At 35.8% G+C, this 20,860-nt stretch overlaps 2 protein-coding genes and 1 long non-coding RNA gene across 3 annotated transcripts; 1 reads left to right on the top strand and 2 right to left on the bottom strand.

Moving 5' to 3' along the window:
• Nucleotides 1-7,355: 7,355 nt before the first annotated feature.
• On the bottom strand, nucleotides 7,356-9,328 carry LOC111010239 (sugar transport protein 10). The gene is made up of 3 exons (XM_022283592.2): nucleotides 9,199-9,328; nucleotides 8,781-9,100; nucleotides 7,356-8,670 (listed from the first exon to the last, which is right to left on the bottom strand). The coding sequence occupies exons 1-3, from the start codon at nucleotides 9,326-9,328 to the stop codon at nucleotides 7,579-7,581; spliced, it is 1,542 nt and encodes a 513-aa protein (XP_022139284.1). The 3' UTR covers nucleotides 7,356-7,578.
• Nucleotides 8,513-10,209, top strand: LOC148209281 (uncharacterized). Its single transcript, XR_015787081.1, has 2 exons — nucleotides 8,513-8,655; nucleotides 8,778-10,209. It is a non-coding gene; the product is annotated as an uncharacterized LOC148209281 (long non-coding RNA).
• Nucleotides 10,210-11,366: 1,157 nt separating this feature from the next.
• LOC111010115 (RING/U-box superfamily protein) lies at nucleotides 11,367-18,804 on the bottom strand. Its single transcript, XM_022283443.2, has 7 exons — nucleotides 18,310-18,804; nucleotides 17,227-17,578; nucleotides 17,088-17,128; nucleotides 12,245-12,286; nucleotides 12,048-12,169; nucleotides 11,859-11,967; nucleotides 11,367-11,762 (listed from the first exon to the last, which is right to left on the bottom strand). The coding sequence occupies exons 1-7, from the start codon at nucleotides 18,580-18,582 to the stop codon at nucleotides 11,706-11,708; spliced, it is 996 nt and encodes a 331-aa protein (XP_022139135.1). The 5' UTR covers nucleotides 18,583-18,804; the 3' UTR covers nucleotides 11,367-11,705.
• Between the last annotated feature and the right edge of the window lie 2,056 nt (nucleotides 18,805-20,860).

Here is a 20,860-nt window from a genome sequence, read left to right as displayed (position 1 = left end):
CATAAAGTTATCATATCCCGGTGAATAGGCTGTTTTTTCAAATTTACAAAGTTCGAAGCGTATTAAAGACTAGAAAGAAAAATATATAGTTTTATTTGTTTGGTATTATTATATCAAAACATATTTATAACTTAAATATAGTTGAACTTATTTATAACAAAAATATCGTGAATTCAAATTTTAATCCAGATGTGTAGTAGGAATTGCCCAGCTAACATTATAATATAATCCCTATTTACAACTTTAGGCAAAAAGGATAGGGGAGACAAGGAAAATAATGAACTTTTGGAGGGGCTTTGATGGATACATCTTGCAAAATAATATTTTGTCATCATTACCCAAAGACCAATGGTACTTGGCCAGCATAATCCCGTGTAACGCGGGCGCTAAAGAATACAATTCAACTCTCCAAATTAATTTTTAATAATAATTAAATGATGGGGGCAATGTCGTGTTTCGCCCCCCTTTTTGGATTAATTTTATCATTAATAATTCATTTGCTTTTCTTTAATATTTTTGTATTTGTTTTTTTATTAACCACTACATTTTTATTTTATATTGTTCTATTAATTTATTGTCACACGGCGATTTTTGAGGATTGTGTGATTGATATGTCCTACTTTTTTTTTTTTAATTTATATATTTTCTCTTTAATCATTTTTGTGGAACATTCCTCAAATCTCTTTTTTCATGTACAGAATCATCCCTGTGACCCATATTTGACTTTAAAGTTTTAATTTCTTCAGGTTGGATCAGTGAAATTAATATAATTTATTAATTAAAGCTCCGTTTTAATAATTAATACTCATTTGATCATTTTTAATTTTCTGGTTTGAAAATAAAAATAAAAATGTTCTTTTAGTTCTCCAATTTTAATTTAGATTTTGAAGAAAGAAAGAAAATATGGAAATAAATAAATATATAGGTAAAATAGTAGCTATAAACTTAATTTTTAAAAATAGAGACCTCAAATTAAATTATCAAATAAATTGTTGTTTTTAAGATTTATGTCTATGAATTTTTTTGGTGATCTACTTGTTCATTTTTTAGCATTTTTCTAGCCTAGTTTGAGGAGCATTAATTTTACTAAAGTAGGATTGGAGAAATTTAAAATTAAGTATATCTACCCATTTAATATTTTATTTCGCTATGTTAATATAATACGTGGACCACATATTAGTAAAATATTTAATTTTAAATATCATCGACACATGTTCTAAAAAAATCCAACTTAGATATTTTAGTTTATTTTATTTAGCTTTATAAATATATTTAAAAGAAAGAAAACAATAGTAATTATAAAGAAATTTTGTTAAATACAAGTACTGATATCTAATAGAAGTTAAATTTAGATTGTAAAAGAAAAATATTCAATAAGAAGTAAACATGACAACAAGAAAAATCCAACAAGATTTAGGTCTTACCCTAGCTCATTTAATGGATGTCACAAATAGCTTCATAAAAAATATTCAAATTTTAAAACATTTAAGAATATTGGAATGGAATTTAAATGAAAAACAACACATATATATTTATAATTTTTTTTAATAAAATAATATATGAGGTGGAGATTTGAACTTACGATTCTATAATGGGTTGAGCTAAGTTGAAATTTGACAACTTTTTAAATAACTGACAACTAAATTATTTATTCAAAAATATATTTCATATATACTCATACAAATTAAACCATTTAAAAGATATATACTTTCTAGAATTATGGCTTTGGCTAAATGTATCCTATACGTTTTCCATGTATATATATCATTTTTTTCTTTAGAATGATGTCCTCAGTCTTTAGTCTTGAGGTATTTATTATGTATATTTCAGTCTCAAATTTCTCAATCAAATAGGTGTGTATGATTTTATCGGCTAATCGAGGTGATGACCTGCAAATAGAACCTTGCACTAACGTATACACTTTAAAGCTTAAGTAGATACTTAGTCTAAATTGGTGTCGAGTTAAGTTTGGTAAGGACCGTGTAAAAATGCATATAATCTCGCATTTTATAAAGCGAACTCTGGAAAGTATATTGTCCCACCATTTCCGATGTTCCGTGTTGACAGTCAACAAATCCACATGACGAGACATTTTAGATATTATAATAGTTCTATCATTCAATTTCCATGACACGGGTACTCAAAAAAAAAATTTCTATGACACGATAATTGAGAATAATTTTTCTAAAAAAATAATAGAGATAAAATTGTAAATTCTAAGAAATTGAGAAACGGAAGAAAAAAGGGTATTTAGCCTAATTATTTAAGTAAGTTTGGAAATAGCCAAATCAAAGTTTAAATACTATTTTGATCTATATGCATTTGATTTTGATTCATTTTAGTCTCTCTAAGTTTCAAAACGTTCGTTTTGGTGTATGTATTTTTAAAAAGTGACAACTTTTATCTTTATTTTCAAAATGTAAACTTAAATTTGATACACACAATAAAAATCCTTTAATACGAGATACATTTAAAAAAAATTTTAGGAGATGAAATGTCATGTTAAAAATTTATTGAAATAAATAAGATAAAAAGTAAAAATGAAAGACTAAAATAATTAGTTTTAAAAGTATAGTCCAAAGTAAACATTTGAAATGTAGGTAAATTAAAACGATGATAATGAACGTTTTACAAATATAAAAATTAAAATGAATAAAAATTAAAATTACGAGAACTAAAAAAAAAAGTAATTGGAAGTAGCTGCAATTATTTGTAATTAGGTGTATATTTCGTGATTGAGGGGGGCGGGTTTGATGTGACATCCAACGGTAGTAGAATGGCCGCTTTTAAATTTGAAATGACGACAACCGACACGTCTATTTCCACGTCGTACAAGACAAGTCCGACATATCGTACACCATTAGATTTATAAGCACGTGCTTCAACAAGATAATTACACCAATTTTATCTTTATGGGATCTTTTAAAGTTTTCAAAACTGAGTAAAAGAAGGTTTAACTTTTAAGATTTTCATGTTGACACGTGTGTAAGTGATGCATTATAATTAATTTTTAATTTAGAATTTATTTTAAAATGTATTTAACTAATATGGTTGAATATTTATTTTTGTATTTATATCTTCAAGACATGTCAATATATATTGCCTATTTTGTAATTTTATACTTTCAAAAACATCTATTTTCAAAAGTAAACTTTTGATCCATGCTTGCCAAAATTCTCGTACGAATTCTATACCTAGCAAAAATTAAGTAATATATATAAAACTATAATATTTCAAAGAATTTACTAAAGTAGTGTTAGGTTAAAATTGTGATAAAAAAATAAAATTGACGACAAGACTTTACAGAAGTGAGTCGAAACTTCTAAAAATTAGCTCAAGTCTTGACGACAAGACCTTACAGAAAAGAGAGCATGACCAAACTTCTCATAGATTTCGCCATGTATCAGTATGACCTATGAAACAGTCTTTTAACAAGTTAACTTTCCAACTTACCAAAGTTTTGGGGCAAATGTTGGAGGCAAAAATATGACGTACCACGTGGCAAGATATGACCGAGCTCATGAGCTCACCTATTGTCAAGCTCATAAGCTTACCTATGGCCGAGCTCTTTAGCTCACATATTGCCGAGCTCCTTAGCTCACCTATGGCCGAGCTCATAAGCTCACCTATTGTCGAGCTCCTAAGCTTACCTATGGCCAAGCTTATGAGCTCACCTATTGCCGAGCTCTTTAGCTCACATATTGCCGACCTCATGAGCTCATAAGATGAGCTCATACGCTCACCTATGGTCGAGCTCCCAAACTCACCTATTGTCAAGCTCATAAGCTCGCCTATTGTCGAGCTCTCAAGCTCTGGTCGAGCTTGAGCTCATCCATAGCCGACCTATGACCCGACATCTAACCGCTTTGTCGTAACGACCATAATGGACGTGTCCTTTCACTCCGCCTATAAAAGGATCTTCATTCCTCTTACTCAGGTATGCAATTCTACTCCGAGAACGACCTATTTGAGCTCGCACCTATACTGTCTTCAGCTTCAGAGTGTTTACTTTATTTTTGCAGGTTCTACCTTGCATGAGCTCGTACCTCGTCAGCTTGGCCAGTTGCCACGTGATCGGCCTCGACAGCTCAGTAGAATTTTGCATCAACAGTTGGCGCCGTCTGTGGGAATCGACAATTTTAAGTCATTCCTACCAAACCAGGCTATGACTCGCACAATTTTTCAAAGCTCTAGTACTCACAGCAATCAGGTGGACCTCCAAAGCTTTTCAAGATCTTCGTTGAAGAGAAAGATCTTATCATTATGAATGACTTCCCCCTTAAGGAAGACCTCAATCTTGAGGATGACTTTCTCTCTTGGAAGACCTACTCCAAGAGAGGCTTTATCACTACGGATGACCTTCCCCTCGAGAAAGACCTCACTCTTGAGGATGACTTTCTCTCTTGGAAGACCTACTCCAATAGAGACTTTATCACTACGGATCACCTTCCCCTCGAGGAAGACCTTACTCTTGAGGATGACTTTCTCTCTAATAAGACTTACTCACTACAGATGACCTCCCTCTCGAAAAAGACCTCACCTTGAGGACGACCTATTCCAAGAGAGAATTTATTACTACGAATGACCTTCCCCTCAAAGAAGATCTCACTCTTGAGGATCACTTTCTCTCCCAGAAGACCTGCTCCAAGAGGAATACCTCACCCTTGAGGATGACTTTCTCTCCCGGAAGCTCCAATCTCAAACCCAACGTTCGGCTTAGGTCAAAATCAAAGCTTCATGCGCAAACTCTCAAGGGCACAACCTAAGTAAAACTTCTCAAAGTTCTGAATCGAACTCTTTGGCCGAGCTTCTCAAAGTTACCAACTCAAGCAACGTGCCATTAAGGTGAATGTATCCCTTCAGGCTAGATACTATAGCTTGCGAAGGGAGGGCTCACCTCAATCCCAACGATGAGCTCCCATCGAAGTAGGTCATCTCGATATTATGGAAAAGCTATAAGATAGCTCACCTCTATGTCAACAAATGAGCTATCACTGGAGTAGCTCATCTCGACATCAACGAAGAGCTTTCATTAGAATAGCTCATCTCGACATCAACGAAGAGCTTTCATTAGGATAGCTTATCTCGACATCAACGATGAGCTTTTATTAGAATAGCTCATCTCGATATCAACGATGAGCTGTCATTGGAATAGCTCATATCGATACCAACGATGAGCTCCCATCAGAGCAGCTCCTCTTGACATCAACGATGAACTTTCATCAAAATAGCTCATATCAACATCAACGATGAGCTCCCATCGGAGCAGCTCATCTCGACATCAATGATGAACTCTCATTAAAATAACTCATCTCGACACCAACGATGAGCTCCTATTTGGTAGCTTTCTCTACCCCAACGATGAGCTTTCATTAAAATAGCTCATATCGACACCAACGATGAGCTCCTATCGGAGTAGCTCATCTTGGCATCAACACAATGAGCTCTCATCGAAATAGTTCATCTCGACATCAAGGAATAACTATCTGATAGCTCATCTCAACCTCAACGATGAGCTCTCAGGTAGCTCACTTTGACCTCAATAATGAATTCCCCATTAAATAGCTAATCACAACGGTCAATGGATGAGCTCCCACCAGGTAGCTCATCTCGGCATGAAAGATCAGCCCTCATCAAAACTCACTTAGGTTAAAAAGAATGAATCGCCATTATATATTGAAATCTTCAAAGAGTGACTAACCAAGATTACATCGACTTTGAAGACCGGGCCACCTAGAGTCGAAATTTGCAAAATTTAGCTCAAGTCTTGACGACAAAACCTTACAGAAAAGTGAGCATGACCAAACTTCTCATAGATCTCGCCACATATTAATATGACCTATGAAACAGTCCTTTGACAAGTTAGCTTTCTAACTTACCAAAGTGTGGGCAAATGTTGGAGACAAAAATATGACGTACCACGTGGCGAGATATGGCCGAGCTCATGAGCTCACCTATTGCCGAACTCATAAGCTCACCTATTGTCGAGCTCATAAGCTCACCTATGGCCGAGCTCCTTAGCTCACATATTGCCGAGCTTCTAAGCTCACCTATGGCCGAGCTCATGAGCTCACCTATTGATGAGCTCCTTAGCTCACATATTGCCGACCTCATGAGCTCACCTATTGATGAGCTCCTTAGCTCACATATTGCCGACCTCATGAGCTCACCTATTAGCGAGCTCATAAACTCACCTATTGCCGAGCTCATAAGCTCACCTATGGCCGAGCTCCCAAGCTCACCTATTGTCGAGCTCTAAGCTCTAGTCGAGCTTGAGCTCATCCATAGTCGACATCAATCATTGCCGACCTATGGTCCGACATCTGACCGCCTTGTCGTAACGGCCATAACGAACGTGTCCTTTCACTCTGCCTATAAAATGATTTTCATTCCTCTTACTCAGGTATATAATTCTACTCCGAGAACGACCTATTTGAGCTCGCGCCTATACTGACTTGAGCGTCAGAATGTTTACTTTATTCCGAAGTTTTTATGGATTCCTTCTTTGTTACCGGGGTCGACCCCAAAGCCATAATGTCTCAAAACGAGGAGGCCATAGAGAAAGTCTTTTTTATTCCTTTCTTTCGAACTTCCGTGAAGAACCCCATTCGAGATCTCCCTCGTTACGAACAAAAAACACCTCGTCAGCTTGGCCAGTTGCTACGTGGCCGACCTCGATAGCTCAGTAGAATTTTGCATCAACAACAATATACATGTAACAAATATATAGATTTGAGTCCTTGATTTTTTAGTTGATGGTTTAGTTTTTTTTTGATGAGATGAATTGTAGTAGTGAAAGATCTCTTTTCAATCACTAGTAATAGTGAATGCCTAAATATAGTTTTTGTTTTACATGACATGATCTCAGGTTCTCAATATGGTCAATTGTGTTTGTTTTTTTTTTCCTTACAATTGCGAGGGTGTTAATTGTATTGCTTTTTTTTTTCTAGTATATAATCTTATTATATTATTATTATTATGAGAATGAGAATAGATAATTTGAATTTTCAACCCATAAATAGGTTGGCTGTTCGGACTTTTAAAACGTATAGACTAATTGTAGTATGGTCATGATATTCTCCCCCATTAAAATTCGATATTGCTAACTAACCCACACAAAATACTTGTGCAGTAGAACCAATATGGAACTACCCACCATAGAAAGTATAGCTTAGTTATAAAGCAAGTTAGGAGTTCCTAACTATCTCTTTGCTCTCGAATTTTTATAAATAGGAGAGCACAAGATAAGTCCTCGACATTTTTCAATTTTTGACGGCGGTAAGTAGAAAATATCTAATCATCAATGACGAATAAATTTTATCCTATGGAAAAAAAAAGAAGCGGACAAGCATGAATAAGGTAAATAATATATATATTTTAATATAAGGTTGAAATGTACATAGAGAAAAACAATTGCCTCATCATCAGAAACATATAAAAACTCTGAAAGCACAACAATGAGGAAGAAGAATGGTATGATATGATAATCAAATCATAAAAATAGTTTGTTTTTCCCATTTCAGCTCTTGAATTCTCCGGGGAGCGCCGGAGAATGGAATTTTTTCTTCTCTGGAGGTTTCAAACGGCGGTTCCATCTTCATCGTGGCGGAATCCGATCACCGCTTCGTCCGGAATGTACTTGCTCCAGAACCAGTGCGCCTTCCACACTCTGTTCATCTCCTCGATCGGAACATTCTTCGTCTCCGGCAAGAAGAAGTAGATGAACACCGTCATTATCAGCACGAATCCGCCGAAGAAGTAGAACAATCCGAATTTGAAGTGGCAGAGCATCGCCAAGAACACCTGAGCGATCACGAAGGTGAAGAACATGTTCACGGAGACGTTGATCGCTTGTCCGGCGGATCGGATCTCGAGCGGGCAGATCTCGCTAGGTACTAACCAACCTAGCGGTCCCCAGGACCAGGCGAATGCCGCGACGTACACGCAGATCAGGAATAGAATCAGGTTCGCGTCGAATTTCGATAGGGTTCCTTCTCCGTTGAGTCCGAATTTCATTCCGATTAGGGTTCCGACGAGGATTTGGCAGACGAACATCTGTAATCCGCCCTCAAGGAAGAGGATTCTTCGGCCGAATTTGTCGACGGTGAAGATCGAGACTAGGGTTGCGAGGGCGTTAACGCTGCCGCCGATTACGGCGGAGTATAGAGAGGCGTCGTCGCCGAATCCGAGAGTCATGTACAGAACCGGAGCGTAGAAGGTGATGACGTTGATACCGGTGAGCTGCTGGAAGAAGGGGATTACAGAGCACATGATCAGTTGAGGTCTGTACTGAGGCTGGAGAATGTTCTGCCATGGATTATCCACTTTCTTTGCAGATTCGCTCGCGTCGACAAGGTCTTGGAACTCTTCGTCGACATTGTCGGTGCCGCGAACTTTCTGCAACATCTTCTTCGCCTTCTCTTTGTGTCCTCGTTCGAGAATGGAGTTGGGAGTATCGGGAAGGAAGATGGATCCGACGGTCATCATTAGGGCAGGGACAATGGCGAGACCAAGCGAGAGTCTCCATCCCCATCCACCTGCGATTTTTGCTGTACCGACATTAACAAGATTCGCCACCAAAATGCCGATGGTGATCGCCATTTGGAAGCCCATGTTCAGAGCTCCTCTGATTTTGGCTGGCGCCATTTCAGAAAGGTACACTGGCACAGACTGCATCCAAAATGAAAAACAACAATCAAATTGAGACTTCATTGAATGGAATTGAATAGTTGAATAATTGATTGAATGATTTTTGCTGTGTGTTTCTGTAATTGCAGTACCTGATTGGCAAATCCAACGCCAACACCGAGCAACAACCGGCCGAAGATGAGCATTTCAATGTTATTAGCAATGCCATTGAGGACAGAGCCAATCAAGAAGGAAACACCGCCGAGGAACATCGATGGTTTCCGGCCGAATTTCTGGGTGACGACGGAGGCGCCGAAGGAAGCCACCAGAGCAGCAAGATAAAGGGAAGAGGTAAATAGCGTTAATAGTTCACTGTCAAATTTACAGTACTCACTTTCATGGGCACCCTTCATTTTCTTCACAACAGATGGGAAAAATTGGTTCAAGAAACTGGGCATAGAAGTCACCCCACCTGTCAACATTCATCAAAAACAAAACAATAAGAAACATAAACTGAAATCAAATTCTTCCATAGAAATCAAACTTAGTTCAGAAATGGAGAAAACAAACCTGAAATTCCAAGATCATAACCAAAGAGAAGACCACCCATGGCTGCCACCATACAGGTGACAATGACAAATACTGTGACATCACCTTCATAGTTCCTTCCCCCCTGAACAACAATTCCACCTCCAGCCATTTTTTTTCTTTCAAATTTTTATAAAAGAATTGAAGGGATTATGAATACAGATACTAGATAGATAATGATCTGTGAATAAAATAAGTTTTATATTAATTCTTTCGAAGTTTTGTTAGGTAATTGAAGGCTAAAAAGATTTCACCAGTGGATTGTTGGGGATCTTTCAGTTCAATCAGAAAGATTGTATATATATAAATAGTAACAATAACTAGTTATATATATGAGAATCTGATAGATCCTTACATCCACTGAGACAAAAGAGAAAGAATTAATACAAAAAATGTAGATCCCTTCTTATGTCATTCCTATGAAAAGAATTGGGTCTATTCAACTTCTCCCCGGAGCTTGTTTTCCCCACTCCTCAGCTGGGTGCTTATATAGGGGCTTCACATTGAAAACTGGAGGCTATTTTTAACATATTTGGATCTAAAATTATGGGATTAACACTTTCTTTCACAGTCTAAACTTAGAAAACTTCCCCCATTAGCCACTATTTTAAGATGAATTCACTTGGATGGTAACACACAAGTTTTCGCTTATCTCTTAATATTGGGAATAACAAGATAACAGTCTTTTTGTTTCTGTTGAGAAATCTTACAGTGGCTGAGCTTTTTACTCGGTCTTCCTTACCAATCGTTTAGAGTTCAAGACTGCTGTCCTTTTTTTTTTCCAACTCCTTTGGGATGATGATGTTTTATTCGTGGAATTGTACTAGAGTAGAAAATGAATTGTGTTGGAGTAAATTTTGGATAAGTTTAGATTGTGATTAGGTTTTAGGATTAAAGATGGCTTCATCATCTATGTTACATTGTTGAGTTTTTTTTTTTCTCTTTTTATAAAAATAAAACGAAGATATTTTTATAGATATGAAATTTTATTCATTATGCTCTACACTTTACGAGTTTAGATATATGATATGACTTAATTGGTCAAGATATTTACCTTCTAAAAAGTTACATGTTTGAGTTATGGACGGTTAGTGTCAACTTAGGGTAGTTCACGTTCCTTAAAATTCATATTCATGTGCCTATTCATTTCGTTTCTTTTCGATTGACTGTGAAGAAAAGGTGTAGTCTTCATTTGTTCTTATGAACTAAAAATGGATTTTAAAAAATCATCAATACACGAATGGATATTCAAACTCACAACACTTTAACGATGTTAGTGACACCTTAGCCATTGAACAAATTAGAACCTTTGCGTTTGTCGTCTCAATCCACGTGTAACTTAACATGTTTCATTTCTGGTATTGAGCCTTTTTAAGTTTTCAGATATTAAAATAAATTCACTATGTCAACAAATTTTATTATTCTTTTAGGAGGAAAATTTAATCTCTATTTTTCAAAGGATTTCTGCATCGATTTGAAAATTAATAATTTAATTTGAGCATTAAAATAGAGATTGATTTTTAGGTTCAAACGTCTTTATAGCTTTGTACTTTGGTTCTTAAAACTATGTACTTAAATTTAATGATCAAATGATTCAAATCACGTGTTTGAAAATTCTCTTGCAGATAGAAAATTATACTACATTTTTATATAAAATATATGTAAATTATGTACATTTGATTTTTAAACGTCTTTACGATAAAGTATCATATGTATGTCTTTCTGATAGGTATATTCATATAGAAACTCACCTCATGGAAGTATGCTTTATTTTAATGATATTTTTGCTTAATTTTCTACGAGTAAATTTTTGTATTGCTAGCCCAAACAAACATAGTTCGACTAGTTAGACCAGTAAAGATCAATAATAACTTTACTTATTTTCTGAACGTTACAAGTTCAAATTTCCAAACTTAAAACTAATCTTTTATTAACCTAGTCTCTAAGGAAAATATTATTAGTCTTCAAATGTAGTCTTTGAGTTTGAGCTATGACAAAGCTGAAAAAAAAAGATGATATTATTTTATGGCTCTCAAGAAATTGCATGATCTCCTAAATATATACATTATACTTGATTAGTGATAATAAATAAGCGATGTATAGTGTAAATCTGAGTCTATATCAAATACATGGTACAGAGACATTAAAGATGATTATGATGAGACATGGCCATAAACAGTGAAAATTCACTCAGAAGTACAAAGGATGATCAACATACGATTCATCCCCCAAGGGGAAATTTTGGGATAAAGTGAGAAACCCCAAAAAAGAAAAAGAAGAAAAAAAGATTCATATTATGATCAAGAAAGCAATACTAATATTATTCCTAGGCTTGGTTTACAAAATGAAACCGAAGATTGTATGAACCCACAATAGATATTTTCCACAGGTTGTAGAGAACTGAACTGAGTATTATGCAAGATGAAAAGAAAAAAACCAGAAATTAAGATCCTTCGTGATTTAATGTTGATCTGGTACACATTTTACAACTAACTGCTCCCGGCAGCGGTAGTAGTAGAGACTTCAGCGCTGCAAACAGGGCACACCTGCAGAACAGGAAGCTTTCGGTTATCTCGGGTCCATTCGTTCGACTATACATCCATTATCATTACAATCGTATAAAGAAATGTAGACAGGCATACCTTGTTTATTTTTAGCCAATTATTTATGCACTCGGAATGGTAGGAGTGTTTGCAAGAAAGAACAGTCAAGGTTTCGTCATCCTCGAAATCCAACCGACAAATGACACACCTGAGACATGAGAGCCAAAAGCTAAGTAAGCAGCAGCATAATAATGGCAAAAAAGACCAAATTTCCTTCAAATCACTCACGAATCGTTGCTTCCGGTCTGACCGCTCCCTGATTTGAAGTTTATGGAGGGTAAGGAAGCAATTGTATCAGCTGATAGCCCTCTACTCTCAGTTCCTACCACTTCACCCAATGCGAGCAACTCCTGAAATATTAACAATCCTCTCAGAAACAAGCAATAAAAAAAGCATGGGCATTCACTCCACCAAGCCAAACTCACCTCGTACGAAAGTTCATCTGGGTCAACGTCCTCCCATGTATCCTGCAAACCAAGACTCAGGTGAGCACTTTAATCAAACAATAAATCAATTAAGTCCTCGAGGGTCAAACTAGTCTCTGCCATAAACAGTTTCAAAGCTACAGAAATAATTTCAAAGATTCAATGAACTATAGCCAACAAGTACATAAATACAATTTACAGTTTGGGGATGATTTGTTCTTTTTAAGAAACCAAACTTTTCATTGTGGAAAAAAAACAGGGGATATTAAAAACAGCGCAAAGAAATGGAGCCCATCTATAACTAAAGAAAGAGACTCCATTCCAGCAAAAATAACACCTAGCTAATAGTTTAAAAAAAAAAAAAAAAAAAAAAAAAAACTAGAAATCAATCCTAGATGAGCAACGAGGATTCAAAAGATGTTCAGATTAACATGAGTTTAATTCTATGCCTGACCTAGTCGAAATAAATGGCACTCTCTCCCTTCTGAGAGTGTGGGGATTGAGAAAAAGAGCTTTATTGTAGTTTTTTTATGAGAGGAATTGTTTGAGTTATGGAAGTGGAATTTTCACACACATTGTCTGGTTGTTTGGCTTAAGGAGCATCTTAATATTTCCTAGAGGTGGTAGATTCTATGGGTGTTGGGATGCAATTATTACGCTTGGTGGGTTGAGAAAATGTCAACCAAGAGGGCATAGTTAGCTGAAGTTTTCGAGCTGGACATTGCTGAGAAGAAAAAACTTATCATGGTAGTACCTGAAAGCAAAGATCGGGAAGGATAGAAAAGCTTTCTGCTGATGATAGAAGTCTAAATATCAACTCATATTTATCCTTCTGATCCAGACATAAATATCAACTCATATGCCCGCAGTTATGAAGGAAAAAGGAAGCTTTTGGAAGCTATTGAGGGTTGAAAAAGGGTAGGATCAGAAGCTTTAAAGAGCAAGTCCAATGAATTAGCTGGCTTTAAAGTGGGACCACACCACAGTAATCATGAGGAGATCCTATCAGGATTGATATAAAATTCTTGGCACTATGCAAGAGCAAAAAACTCCTCATTGTGCACTTAATCCATTCAACCGGAGCAGAAATCTTTTGAAGTGTAATGATAGGCAACAGACAAAACTTCTTTGTATTCATTAAAGCACTGGTTGACTGACTCCACCATCAGCTGAGATTTGAACAAGGCCGCTATTCCTAGAAACACATTGCTTTACCCTCCCTTGTTGAACTTGGATTAAAAGTGGGAAACATCCCAATTGATAGTTGGGTATATGGAGACTTCTGAATTCATAGGTTTGCGAAATAAACACATGAAATGATATGTATATTAGAGTTAATAAAGGCTGGCATCAAGTTGAAAAATCATTTCACTGGGTTCATTCCAATGTAAGATAGCAGGCTCTTAAGGAAAACAACAACAGGATAAATTCATACTCATTCTAACATCTAGCTTTAAATTGGCAGGGAAGGTCGTCAGATATAAAAGCAACTCACTGGCAGAAAAGGTCAGCCAGGGTGTTAGCTGCAAATAATGGAGGACAACAGAGGACAATAGCAAACTTCAAACCACTGGTCTATGTCCAAACGGATTGGAGTCCACCACCGGCAAGAATAGTCCTATCAGAAGAATGTGTTATGTGTCTAAGGATATCTTACTATACAAAAAAAATGGGATGAGTGCTAACTAGAGCATTAAGGGCTTGAAGTTTATGCAGCTGTCACAAGTTGAAATAATCTGACGTGATATGGAGAAATTCAGTATTCCTCTTCAGGAGGTCCAGTTCTGGTTTTTTTGGTTCGAACGAAGCCCAAATGCCAAAAAGGCACTGTTGTTCACCACTTGCAAGTTAACCACCAAATGATGTAGCTTGATTTAAGCCTAAGAAATCACAAATCTTCTAGTGAGAAAGTGAGAAGTTTCCAGCCAAAAAGTCTAAAAGACTTTGGGGTGTATGATGTTTCCTCCCATCAGTATTACTATTACTCGAGAACAGATCAAGGAGGTGCGCTGCATCAGGGCCTCAGTCAATCATTTTGTTGCCCAACAAGAAAGAAGGAAAGTTGATAAACTCTCCTCCTCCGAGAGAGTTAGTTGAGAAGAACCAGGAATCAAGTCTGCCCACATGAGAAAAGTGTAAGGGGTATTTGGAACACAGATTGAAGGAGTATTGAGACCTACAGTATTCACAGTGGGAATGACGAGACTTTTGATGACTTGTACAGATCTTCCCTTGGTTGACATGCCTTTTATAATCAGGATTCAGGAATTTCACTTAGTCAAGTATGAGACGCAGAGTAATTACTCACTCTAGTAGTCTAGTCAGCACAATGGAATGTTGTTAAAATTTCATAATTCTGGAGTTCCAGCCTTCCAGGGCAACAGAGTCACCTTCAATCACTATCCTACTATAACCACCACCCTCAACAGGCCATTACCTCACGCTGAAGTTGAAAGCTACAAAGAACCATAAAAGTCGGATGGCAAGACTTTTGATACCTACCACCATTCTCAAAAAGAAGATCCCAAGGAGGAGATCTCTTTCTTGGATAAAATAGAGACGAGAGGTTCAAATGTGATAGGCCTCCAGTGACCAATCTCACAAAAACTAACATGCAAAAAAAAAATCCCAAGTGCTTCAAGAGGCCTGGTTCACTCCTCTCCTAGAGGAATCTAGGCCAAAAAATGTCACTAATCATGTAAGGGTGCTACCTATACTATATATACTATCCCCCAACAGAACTATCCCACGTCTGTTCCAGGTCCTACAAACAGGGTCCACACTCTCTCCCACATAATTAACTAATTGCTTTTCCCATCCGCTTACTTCCTCTTCACATAGGTAAAATGTACGGGGGCTTATCAACATGATGGACAAATTGAAAAGAAGGAAAACTCTAAAACTTAGCCGATGGATGTGGCAACTAAAAGAGATTTGCATTTATGTAACAGAATGACTCAGAGAAGGGGATGATAGGACTAGTTTTATCATTAAGTCTGGTAACGATAGGTAATGATGGCCAAGTTTTAACAAGGTGAAAATGGAAGTTGAATTCAGGAAGGTTGAAGATTTCCATTCCTAAACAAATGAAGAAAGAGTTTCATCAAGAGGTCTCTAGAGGAACTCGTCTCTTGGGCTGTTATTGCCCCTTTCAAAGAGGATGTTTGAATGGCTGTATGAAATCTAAAATACAGCTATATCTTCATTGATTGACAGGCTATTTGACTGAGTTTTTTATTAAGGTACAAACAGATTGATTTTCAAGCTGTTACAAGTTTCAATGTTAGCTTCACTGTAGTATAGGTCTCAAAAAAATTGTGGCAGAAGTTCTAGCAGAGAGATTAAAAAATGGTTCTCCCAAATACTTCTTTGGTGTTCTAGACAGCTTTTGCAAGTTATGGGCCAATTTTGAATCCTATTCTTATTGCTCATGCAATTCAATAATTAATGATTAGAGGAACAAGAGAGGAGTTTGTATCTTAGACGGAATAGGTTCAAAACTCGTGGTGGCCACCTACCTAGGATTTTAATATCCTACATGTCAACCAAACAATGTAGGATCAAATAGTTGTCTCGAAGTGTGCATGAGGACACAGACACTCACATATATATATTATAAAAAAAGGGTCGACCCAAAAAAAGGCTTAATGTGAACTAGTGGGCACTTACCAAACCCCCGGCCTCTCATTCTCCCTAATTAGCCCAACGGGAAGATTTTGAGCTGGTTTGAGGTAGGAAGATCCTCTATCTTCATACTTTTTTATTCCAGTCCAGAACTGTTATGGTAGTCCTTTTTAGGGAGCTTCAAAACTAACTTTCTTGCAGGATTTAGTATCAACAAATATGACTATTGCCTTCAACTGTGCACATATTGTAGATGATGATACATTCTTCTCTCTTGAAAATAAAGCCAAGGTACATAAATTTTTTATGTGGTGAAATCTTTAAGCACAGGTTCGAAGAAAATTTGCAGAAATCAACTGTTGGGGGTTGGCAAGTCAAGGAAAAAAGTAACTGCTATGACTGAATATTTTTCTCGTGGTTTAAATGAAGGCCCCCAAAGTTAAGTGCCTTGAGCAGCCTTCAGGAGGAAAATTTCGAGGTAAATATTTTTGGCTTCTATAATTGGAAAGATTCTCGTGAAGCTGAAAATGTGAAAGGTGACGGCTATTTCCACGGGATTTTTGGCTCTAGCCATTTTTGCCTAACATCCCAACCTAATTCCTCTTTGCTTTTGAGGCTCTAGTTAATGTCGCTAAGAATAAAAAAAAATGTTGCTAAGGACAATTTAGGAATACATCTTCTAGGAAGAAGCACTTTTGAACGGAGGATACCAGCATAGGAAGCATGGAACTCATGAACACTCTCTAAAGAAGTATCTGTGGTTGACATAGAAAAGAGAAGTATCATCAATCAGAAGAAGGGGGTACAGAAAAGGAAATAAGAAGTTCGTCAAAGAACAAGGGAACTACGAAAAAGCATGCCAATCTGTGCAGATCAAATAAAAATAATCACAAGAAGGTTCAGAGAAGGAACATCATAATCTAATAAGATCCCAAAAATCATCCAAAGGAACTCCTTTAATTCAACCAAAAACAAATTCTTAAAAAATGTGATAACATTACATCATATGTTAAAGAGGGAAAAGTTAGCTATAACAAGGTCTTCTACATAAGATTTTCCTTATTTGGCATCAATTCCACGCAGTTCATAACAGTCAAGAGTAAGAATTTTCAGAGTCATTGTTGTCTATTTCAGTAATTCTAAGTGGACTCAAACGTATTAAGTGTTAATGGACCAATTAAACGCAATATAGAATCAGGAGGTAGATCAAAGGAAATACCTGGGAATTTTCACCTTGATCATCCGAGTCATCTGCTTCATCTGCAACAATTTCAAAGTAAAACAAAAGGCTTTAGTCTTACATGAATTAGAAACCTTCACATAAGTAATAATGGACCCCCATGGCCACGCATACTTACGATCTTGTAATCCAGCAAGGGCCAGTAGTCTGGCAGCCATTTCTTCTCTGTCTTCAGCATCTTGTAGGGCTCTAGCATATGCCTCGTCACTTGAAAAATTACCTGGATCAAGTTCAAGGTTGGGGTTATTATCATCCCCACCATCTTCATGAGCATGCACATCAAACACATCATCATCGTCGCCATCATCATTGATATCTGTTCCATCAAACTCATCATCTTCCCCATCAGATTCTGTGTGATCATGGGGTTCACCAAAACCGTCCTCATCATCAAATACATAACTTCCAGCTTCCCAACTTCCAAAATCACTCCCCTCATTCGTCATTCTAAGCATTAGGTATGCCCTTTCCTGCCCAATTGAGAACATCAATATAAACCTTAATATATAGAAACTGTAACAACATAATAACCAATACAACCATGTTGTGTTGTGCAAGTTAGATGAGGAGAACCATCACCACTCTTTTATTTACTAGAAGCATGATAAGACAAAATACAAGACTTAGAAAAAATGTTCTGACTGAACGACAATGTAGTACTGGAGAGAGACAATTATGCATCTTATATCCCCTTCCCTACACGGGTTGGAAAAGCATCCGTATCAAATCGAGATTCAAACAAGTTGAGTTTATTGCCGTACATTTGCTCAACAAAGTATTTAATCGATATTAATATATAAAAGAAAGTAATAAAAGCATGTTCATCATATCGTCGGTGTTTCGCTTGTGAACAACTTCCCCAAGTCTTCCCTATGCAAACCCAGCAGTAAACTGAAAAGTCAAATACCGTCGGGGCAAGAAACGAAGGCAATCAATCAAGAACAACATAATATGATTAGATAACCAAAATAGTAAAATTAAATCCACAACCTAAACAACAGACTCTCCGGATAGTTCTTTAGTACTGGGAAACCAAATAGAAGACCATTCGGTCCATCATGCCACCAAAATTCTTGGAAACTCGCACGGAAACAGAATCAATATAGAATTTCCTTTAAACAGTTCAACAGCAGCAGCCCACAGAAGACCCAATTGAAGACAGAAGAGGAATAAATTAGAAAGAGTGACATGAATCAAGAACCTGTTCTTGGAGGGTACGAGCGAGGGCAAGGTCAGCATCGACCTGGGTGAGATTAGTGAAGGGAGTTCTGGAGGAGTGGCGAGAAGGGGGTTGAAGCAAGGTGGAGTCGGATCCAGTTCCCTCATTCTGGGGCTCTGCAGCAGACGGCGATGCATTGGAATTAGGGTCGAGTTCTTGGTCGGAGGAGGCGGCGGCGGTGGTGGTGGTGGTGGCGGTGGGCTTGACTCCCTCAGAACCCAATTTGGTGGCGTTAGTGGTGGTTTCGTTCTCCATAAAAGAAGGAGATTTGGGAATTGACAAATGGAAGAAGAAGGAAAAGTGAGGGAATGGAATTAGGGAAAGATCGAAGATTTCAGAGAAGAAATTATACTAACGAAGAATCTGAGAAGACGACGAAGATATATGATTTTGATTTTGATTTTGATTTTGATTTTGATTTTGAGAGAGGCGAGAGAGAAACAAACGGAGCGACCCTTAAAGAAAAAAGAAAACCAATTTGACAACCAAAAACTTGTATAAGGGTTTTTTCTTTCTTTTCTTCTTTTCTTTTTCCCTCTCGACGAAAATCATTTATTTAAATTTTTTTTTTACATTTAAATGCTATACGATCATTTAAAGGATTAAATTTTCGTCCACGTGTTCATATATTTGACCTGAGAGGAAATGTGACTCAAGCGAAATAAGGATAACATATAACATACTAGAAGCTGCAACATCTAATTAGTTTGAGTTTATCGAAAATAAAATTTTCTAAAATCACCATCTAATATGTGATACCTTGCCATTAAATTTAAAGTGATTTTAAGTTTTCTTAAAATTAATTTTCGAATTTGCCAAACATGATCTATGAAAATGAAAGTAATTTTGATAATGGTAAAAGTGATTTTGGTCGTGTCAAAATCACTCCCAAACACATCCGAAACTAAATATCAAAACGGGCATAACTGACTAACAAATACAAGAATCAAGGTAAGATTAAGAATATTATAAACATTGGAGAGGGACATGAGATGTGTACAATTGAGCCAACGCCTAGTAAAGACATAAGCGTGTCATTAGCCGTCATAATCGATACAAAATAAGTAGAAGATAAAGAAAAAAAAATAGGACAAATTAGGAGATAGAGGTACTTGAATCAAAATGGTAGGAGACATAGCGAGATATTAAATGATGACAAATAAGAGGAGGTCGACATAGTATGAGGCTATGAAACTAGGAACTTTTAAAATTGCTCGAATCATTTATAGATCCAAAGACGAGATAGCTACCGAATCATCTTTACAAATCAACATTTTCCATAGTATTGTGAAAAAAATCAACAAAATATGAAAATATTAACAAAAATCAACATATTATTAACTAATCAATTTTAACCTATTAATAAATGGTGAAGTATTTATTTGTTAATTTAAAAATTTGTTACAAATTTTATTTTTTATAATATTTTAATATTTCCATGAAATTGAAACCTCAATATTTCCATCGACATCGACATTTAAAATAATATGATAAACTTGGTTCAGTTTAGTCTCTATACTTTCAAAACGTATATTTTGGTCTTTATATTTTCAACTTTTATTCATTTTAGTTCACGTACTTTTGAAACGTTTGATTCGTATTTGTAAAATTTCAACACACAATTTATACATAATGGAAATCCTTTAATACATATTTATGGTTACGTATCAAAAAATTTAATGGGTTAAATGTTGTCCTAAATTTGTGATAAAAATCAAAATGAAATCCTACACAGTAAATAGCTAAAATGAATAATATTCTTATTTATTCTCCATTAAATATTTAAACATGTAAGAGTGGGGATCGAAATTTGAGATATATGTTAATTATTGTTGACTGTATTTAAAAATGTGGGTAAAAAAGAAATAATATTCTTATTTATTCTCCATTAAATATTTAAACATTTGTTGGACGATTATACTCCCTCCACTTTTGGTCGAAATTTATAAAGTGAAAGAATATGTCCCAATTTGATGGTATTTCTCAACTTTTTATTTTTTTAAACATAAACAAACACGAAGTCCACGCTTGACGCTTTCTTTTAAATTTTCAAATTTTGGAAAAGAAAAAAAAGAGTATTAACTTGTTGGATTTTTAAATTAAAAATAATCTATGTGGACCTTGTCATGGTGTTTTAATTTGAGGAAAACAACAAAACCAGGGCTATACAATCAACGAAATTATTATTTTCACATCCATCAATCAAATTAATTTAGTAAATATTAATTTGGCATATTTATTTTTAAGAGTGAAAACAACGTTATTTTTATATTTTTAGTGTTTTCTTAGTTTAAATTTGAAATTTTAAAATACATAATTATGCTAAAAATTATTTTAAAAAAAGATAAGTATATCATTTAATGTATATCAAAATGGATAATATATGTATGAAAATACATGTATATCAATGTGTATTGATTATATACATATAGACTAATGTTATGGTTGAATAATTTATAGCGTTCTTTTACAACAAATGTGAGGATAGAGAATAGAACCTTCAACCTTTAAAAAGGAGAAAAATGCTTGAACG

The sequence above is a fragment of the Momordica charantia genome, assembly GCF_013281855.1.
Source record: "Momordica charantia cultivar OHB3-1 chromosome 9 unlocalized genomic scaffold, Mcharantia_2.0 BLBB01000009.1, whole genome shotgun sequence".
Taxonomy (NCBI): domain Eukaryota; kingdom Viridiplantae; phylum Streptophyta; class Magnoliopsida; order Cucurbitales; family Cucurbitaceae; genus Momordica; species Momordica charantia.
Note: the sequence above shows the minus strand (reverse complement) of the source record. Positions and strands in the feature narration are given on the sequence as shown.